Here is a 7,871-nt window from a genome sequence, read left to right as displayed (position 1 = left end):
TATATATATATATATATATATATATACACACACACACACACACACACACACACACACACACACACACACAAATATTGTTTTTCTTGCAAGGAAAATACTGTAATAGTAGAAACACTATGTCTAGAATAGATGTCTTTATTTTCTCTTCCACACAGTTTTGATTCATGGACTTCTACTGCTGCTTCTTCCATTGCCTCGTGTCCGAATTCTCTACACTCATTTTGTCAGTGGTGCTTTGTTACTCAGTGCTCACCTGTTGTCTCGACACTACATTCATGCTGAGGAACAGAATTCTGAAGGAGATGAACACTTCATCACCCGGCAGATGGCAGCTTTGGTGGCCCACATACTTGTTGGTGCTACAGCATCTTTATTACTTAGTGGGCCAGCCAAACCCGTGTTTCCAATCCTAGTGTCTTATGCATTGCCTGTTGCTGCTCGTCTGGCCAACTTTCCCGTCGAAGCTCTAGAACTACTTCATAACTTTGGAAGTGCTGCCATAGCTATCAGTGTGTGTATGTATGCCTACCATCAGCTTCCAGCATTATTGGACTACTTAAAGATTGCCTATTCAGATGCCATGCACATTGTTGAAGTCCATGGCTTAATGGGTTTGTTGAGTATTATATGGAACAAGCTCTTTGTTCCTAATCATTTCCTATTGTTTTGGTTAATTAAGTTTGTAGTGAAACTGTGTGAAATCCTTTCCCAGCCTGAAAGAGCACATGTGTGGAGTGATCACTGGTACATTGTTGTTTTGACTGCAGCAAGTTCATTATGTGCAAGCCCGGTAACTTTGGTATCAACATCAGTAACTATTTCTTACTTGGCTTATTTTGTATTGTGCAGTACTAAAGCCTTTCTGCATGGTAACATACAATTTTTAAATGACAATCCAATGCACAGTGGGTGGACAGAAGGTTTGACTATGGTGTTCTTAGCTCTTCAGGTTGGTCTTACCGAGATGAAGATGCCTGCAAGGTTAGCAGCTATGACTATTATTCTTTTTATTGTCTTATCCTCATTACTGCAGTCGGTTCTAGAAATCACAGAGCCAGTAGTTTTGGCACTGAGTGCATCGCGTAGTTCAAGTATTGGTCGACACCTCCGGGCTTTATGTATGTGTTGTTTTTTGTTTATCTTCCCTTTGTACCTAACGTATGCTTTAATGCAAGTTTTTCCTATTGACTTCTGGATGTTGGTCGTAGTGTCCAGCTGTGTTCTGACATCAGTTCAGGTGTTGGACCTCCTAGTTGTTCACTCTTTGTTTCTTTATGATTCGTCCAGCACGGAGCCCTGGGAAAGTTTAGATGATGTCGTTTATTACACTCGAGCTGTCACCAAGGTTATGGAGTTCTTTGTAGCAGTGTTTGTTGTTGGAGTGGGGTTCTGGGAATCTTTGATTGGTAAGTGGAATGTTGCTGGCTCCACTATTCTGCTAATTCATTGTTACTTCAATGTATGGTTGAGAATGCAGGCAGGTTGGAAGAGCTTTTTGTTAAGACGAGAAGCAGTGAAAAAAACAGAGGCTATGCAGACAGCATCAGAAGAGCAGCTAGCAACATTGAATGATGTGTGTGCCATCTGTTTCTCGGATATGACGTGTGCTTGCATCACAAAGTGTCATCACTTTTTCCATAGAACTTGCTTGAGAAAGTGGCTCTACATCCAGGATAACTGCCCTCTCTGTCATAGCATCATCACAGTAGAATCAACCACAAGTACTCCTGATGATAGAACAGAAAGTACCTCAGTCAGTGAAGAAGACAGTCCCCATAACATCAGGGAAAACAGTACCATAGATTTAGCTCAAGAGACGCGTGAAAGATAAGGGGGTTACAAGGAATGAAAACTGGATTTGAAAAAATCTTTCAGGTGATAAGAATTAAGTGAAAATTGTACAGTACAGATAACTAACCCACTGAATATGAAAATATGTCATGTAAGCAGATTTTGTGGTAAATACATTTCACTTTTAAGTTTGCTGCATTTTCAGCTGTTGATTTGCACTGCATCTTTGGCCATGGGATTGAAGATATCTTTTGCTGTTCAAATATTTTGGTATATTTGTTGCCAAGGGTAGTTTCACAACAGGAGTTGGTGAAATTAGAATAACTATAATTTTTGTTTGGTTTGCTCTTAAGAACTTTTTGCCTTTTACAAGCTTATTAAATTGAATTTTCTAATTGGCCAGGTTTGGTTTAAAAAAATATACCTTTTTATATTTGTTGAGTAAAAAGTCACAATCAAGCAAAATAATTCCAGTTTTAGTTTTCACCTTATGAAAGTCTGTGTTTTAGTTATTTCAAGAATTTGGAAGATCTGTAGCTTGTAGTAAAGAGAAATATTTATGCACACTGGTCTGAGATGTTACTAATACATGCAGTGAATCGAATTACATACAAACAACTTCTGTTTACAGTAGTATTTAGTATAGTTTAGTTATTTAGATTTGCAAATGAAAATTAGTTTTCTGTTGGCAGTGCTAATGTTTGCTGTAATTAAACTGATGAGATTGATTTAATGGAAATCAACATTTGCTATCTTTTACAGAAACAAGAATGTTTCTAAAAGTAACTTCAGGAAATTACTACACTAAAAATATGGATCTTTTATTATTATTACCAGTTCAACTCTTAGTTAAAATGGATCATTTCTTTTTAGCAAAATGTTAGAATGAATACTTTATATGGTAATTACAGGGTAAACATAATTTTGAATGATTTCCATTATCAGTATCATATTTCACCATGTATAAAAACATTACCAAATTGCTTTTTGTACTGAAAGTCTTATAATAACGTTTTAGGTTTTCAATACTAACAACTCATGTCAAGTAAAATACTGAAACACTTAGTATCAAAATATTATTTAAAAGAATCATCCTTTTTTGGCTGAAACAATAAGTCATCTGTGCAATATTCTGTAAGTTGTGCCGAATCTCCGATAAAATGTTGCATTACCACATTACTACTACCTAATACTTCACTGATCGGTACGGGTTTCCAGTGAGAATAGTGCATTAGTGATGGTTTGTATCCTCTTGCTCTCATCAGACTAGCTAATCTTCTTGTAATGTTTCATCCAGTTCACTTCCTGCACATGCATTATCAAATGGTTTAAAAACTGTAGATAGCTGATCTAACGAGCTCTCATAATAGTTAAAGACTTTGCTCTAAGCTGCATGCAATAAATAAGGTATTTTTAAAACTAATGTTAATGCATTTGTTTTGCTGGAAACCCAGTTTTGTACCATTTAATAATTAGGTATTAAAATTATTATGTTTAATAGCAGTTGTAATGACATTTTTAACTTTCATCTTGGCTGATGTTTTTATAGTTGTTTTCTTGTGTGATGTGATGTTTCACAGCAAAGAAAAATGATTGAAGAATCTTCGATTTTTGTTAATGTCAGCTGTAATTAGAATCCAGTATTAAAAAAGGTTCTTTGATGTTAATAAATACCTTAAAAGAGAGTAATACAATGATAGATAAATTATTATAAATATTCTTTTAAAGTGATAAATTACAGTGTACTTACTCCTGGTACAGTTATGTTACTTACAAATCTTTGTACAGGGGGTTGGCAGCTTTTAGTAGTGTATTATAATAAAGTCATGCTGTAAGATACGGTATTCAATACTGTAGATTTAAGAGTTATCAGCATTTTTTGTGGACAACTTGCATGTGCTAATGGTAAAAACAAAATGGTGTGCTGCATACTAGCAGTAAATAAAATTAACATTTGTAAAAAGCTTGTATGTCATGCAAGATTACATAACTCTCTTACATCAATGAATTTTGTGAATTAGGCACATTAATTATCCAAAAGTGTAAAAGGAAATGCAAATGAAAATATCCACTTGTAAACTTTTCATAAGTGTATAACATACCTGTATATATATTTAATAAGAAGTGTCAGGTCTAACTATTGGCCACATTCCATTTTTTTTAAAAGTAATGCTGAGTTGCATGAAAATTTAATTTAATACTATTTTTAAAAATAATGTTTTAAAATTTCCAGTGGATGAAGAAGAGAACGTGTTTTCAAAACATCTATTGATAGTGTTAGAGACATGACAGTTTCCGCCTTGACTTATTCTTTCCTTTACAATGACATCAGTATGAAATATTGCTTGTTTCACGAGAAACTATATAGAATTTAAGCTAATTTTTTTTTTTCTTATCAATCAGCTTCAGTATAAAAACATACCTTTCTGCTCTTAGCAACTGTATCTTCTGTTGGCTTGCGTACGTACTGAACATGTGTAATGTTCATCTGTCTAATAGCACACGCTGTACCTGTTGCCCTGTACTTACATTTTAAAAATCGGTAATATTTTAGATGGCCCATTTATATTTTGGGATGATATTTACTTTCTTGATAATTTTAAAAGGGTTTATTTATTACCTGCATTATAACATCGAAAGATGCTTATATGTAACTATTCCAATTAATTTGTCTAGTAAGGATAGTTGGTTATAATTGATCATTTAATTTTACATTTCTTGCTGTAAAAAGTGTTTTATAAATCCTGAGCTTTAACCACTAGTGCCACCTGTTAATTTTCCAGACTGAAATGTGACATATGTATAATAGAAACAAATTAACTACTGAATCTACAGAAATAAATATTTGAAGACATTTGTATTGTAATAAGTATTTTACCACTTTCAACAACACATTTGGTTGTATGAATTGATTTACATAGTTTGAGGTAGGGGAGAGTTTTTATAAGCAAAAACAATAACAATTTGTTACACAAAGGTCACAACGTAGTAAATGTTAAAAATGGGTGCATACTATCCATTTGGAAAGATTTAAGATTCTTAATGTTGTGGACTACATCAAAATAGACTTTTTGTCTTTTGTTACACATTGAAATGCTTTTGTGATAAAGTATTAAAATATGAAAGAAAATCTATCTCAATCGAGTTATTTTGGTTATGAATGTACCTGTGTTTGTTTTGTATTTTATAAAATATCTTGCTCACAAAGATGTGAAACTATACACTACTGTACTTATCTAATCTGTCTACAAAACTAATCCTTTATATTTCTGTAGATAGTCACATGTACATTACTATTTTGGAAACATAAAAATGGAGAAAGAGCACTAAATTATGCAGTGTTTAACAAGCATAGATGGTTTCACCCATTTATGAGTACCACAGTATTTTTCTTTTAACAATCTCAAATTGTTTTTTGTGATATAAAACCTCACATTACCCTTCTGTTGTCTAAAAAGCTATTTACCAAAACCACAATAAATTTTTTGTTTTTACTTTCCCTTATTATTAGAAGGCACAATAATTCTCCAAATAATGTAAAACTTTAAACAACTTAATGAGATTTAACACTTTCCCTAAAAACACTAAGTAGTTGTTTATGTAAACCCTGAAGATTAAAAATTAGGAGATAACATTTAAATAAAACAGATCTCAGTAGTTGTAATATAAATATTATCCATAGACAAGTGAAAGTAACTAACTTAGGTAAGTGACGATCGTATTGAACAGCTACAATGATATTCTGTGTCAATAAAACACTCATTTTCTTCTCAGAACATGCATACTCCAATACATCAAAACATTTTAAAACTGTTAATTTAAATGATACTGGTTTCTATAAAAAATTAAGATGATCGTTATTAGTCTGTGCAGGATAATTCATAACTCACCTGAAAAGTCACCACTAGTAACCTGTCCTTCATATGATTAGCACTATTAATTTATGTAACACATCACCACAGAAAATACCATAAAACTGTTAATGAGACATCTCTATTTATTGTAACAATGCAGGGAATGTTCTGTTTGTTCTCACACTGCTATGACATTTTGAAATTAGAATATTTATAGTAATCAGTTCTTTCAATAAACTACAAAGATCTTTAGTAATGCATCGGTACAAGCCCAGTCTGATGTCACTAAACTACGGATCTCCTTAATAATGGAGTGTTATAAGCCCAGTCTGATGTCACTATAGATCTCCTTAATAATGGTGTGGTACAAGCCCAGTCTGATGTCACTATAGATCTCCTTAATAATGGTGTGGTACAAGCCCAGTCTGATGTCACTAAACTCCAGATCGCCTTAATAATGGTGTGGTACAAGCCCAGTCTGATGTCACTAAACTATGGATCTCCTTAATAATGGTGTGGTACAAGCCCAGTCTGATGTCACTAAACTATGGATCTCCTTAATAATGGTGTGGTACAAGCCAGGTATGATGTCACTAAACCAGGGATCTCCTTAGTAATGGAGTGGTACAAGTCCAGTCTGATGTCACTATACTATGGAACTACTTAATAATTGTGTGGTACAAGCCAGCTACGACGTCACTAAACTATGGATCTCCTTAGTAATGAAATGGTACAAACCCAATCTGATGTCACTAAACTATAGATCTCCTTAGTAATTGAGTGGTACAAGCCAGGTATGATGTCACTAAACTATGGATCTCCTTAGTAATGGAGTGGTACAAGCCCAGTCTGATGTCACTAAACTATAGTTCTCCTTAGTAATGAAATGATACAAACACCCAATCTGATGTCACTAAACTATAGAACTCCTTAGTAATGGAGTGGTACAAACCCAGTCTGATGTCACTAAACCAGGGATTGGCAACCTTGCTGTTCAATTATTGAAATAGAAGTTACATTCATTGCAGCTTTCAGTATCTTTCATTTTTACCAAATTTGAAAAAAAATAGCTCTTCTTCTTATTGGGGTTGCTGATCCTTGCATTAAATTATGGAACTCGGTCTGATGTCATGAAATTCTGCAATTTTCTGTTAGTTAAGTGATAAATTGTTGCTTGAGCTTTAAACGAAAACAAAAACAATTACTGCTCTGTTATATTAAGACAAAGCAGCCAGTTTCAATGTTAATCTTATAAATAAAAATTTTATATGCAGCTTATGGACTTTCATGAGATGCAACTGTTTTCAAGAAATATTTTTCATTAGACAATCAGAAATACCACTAAAAAAAAGTTGATACTTTTAAAAACCATTTTTTTCCATGATTTCTCAAAACTCGTTCTTTCTAGATAAAATAATCTCTACTTGTGTTGTATATTTACCTTGTTATTATTAGCTAACTCCATGATATTATCATTTAAAATACTTATCTGACACCACTGGTTGTATGGCTTATTGTACAGTTCAGAAAATGTGGTTGATTAAGACTAACCAATGATTATTTGTGAATGTGAAAATACTAAGTCTGCAGTAAAAACCAAATACTAAACTGTTTGAAAACAGAAATTCTGTTCTGTATATTTCACAAAGTTTTATGGATTATCAGGCTTCCCTATAAGACTTCTGTAGGTGGTGTGAGGTCAATACAATTTTGTTTCCTTGATATATAAGCACAAAAACCAACATTTCAGAAATAGCTTAAAAGATAAACATGGTAAAAAAAAAAGGCTTACATTCGAGATACATGTTACAGAATGTACTCAGAAACAGTGAGGTTGACTGAATTTTCTATTATAAAGCTGAATATGAGTTCAAACGTTTTATAATTTGTTCCCCAATTTAATCTGCTCTATTACTTCACTGATTATTTCAGTGCTTTTTGAAATCTAACTTATCATACTCCCAAATATTCAGTAACTAGGGAAGGATAAGAGATTCTGTTAAAGTGCAATGTTTACTCCATTGTTTTCTGCGGTATTCTGATAATACTGTACTTGTAACAGCTTGAGGTTAAGTAGTACATCCATGTGTCCAAACTGTAAAAATGCATCTATACACCTGGAAAAAAGTTAAGCATCTCCGTGTTTTTTCAAGTGATTCAGATTCGACGTTCTTGTGACTGATTATAAATTACCATTCAATCTAAACGTGTTTATCAAATGAAATT

General features: G+C 33.2%; 1 protein-coding gene across 1 annotated transcript in view; it reads left to right on the top strand.

The window, feature by feature from the left end:
* LOC106466303 (RING finger protein 145-like) overlaps positions 1-4,645 on the top strand; it is a 21,687-nt gene extending 17,042 nt beyond the window's left edge. Inside the window, exon 3 of the mRNA XM_013926574.2 lies at positions 156-4,645. Within this exon, the coding sequence (XP_013782028.1) occupies positions 156-1,831 (1,676 nt within the window). The 3' untranslated portion in view covers positions 1,832-4,645. The remainder of the gene's footprint in view (positions 1-155) is intronic.
* The last annotated feature ends 3,226 nt before the right edge of the window (positions 4,646-7,871 follow it).

The sequence above is a fragment of the Limulus polyphemus genome, unplaced genomic scaffold (assembly GCF_000517525.1).
Source record: "Limulus polyphemus unplaced genomic scaffold, Limulus_polyphemus-2.1.2 Scaffold2216, whole genome shotgun sequence".
NCBI classification, from domain to species: domain Eukaryota; kingdom Metazoa; phylum Arthropoda; class Merostomata; order Xiphosura; family Limulidae; genus Limulus; species Limulus polyphemus.
This window is presented reverse-complemented; position numbering and strand designations above follow the sequence as displayed.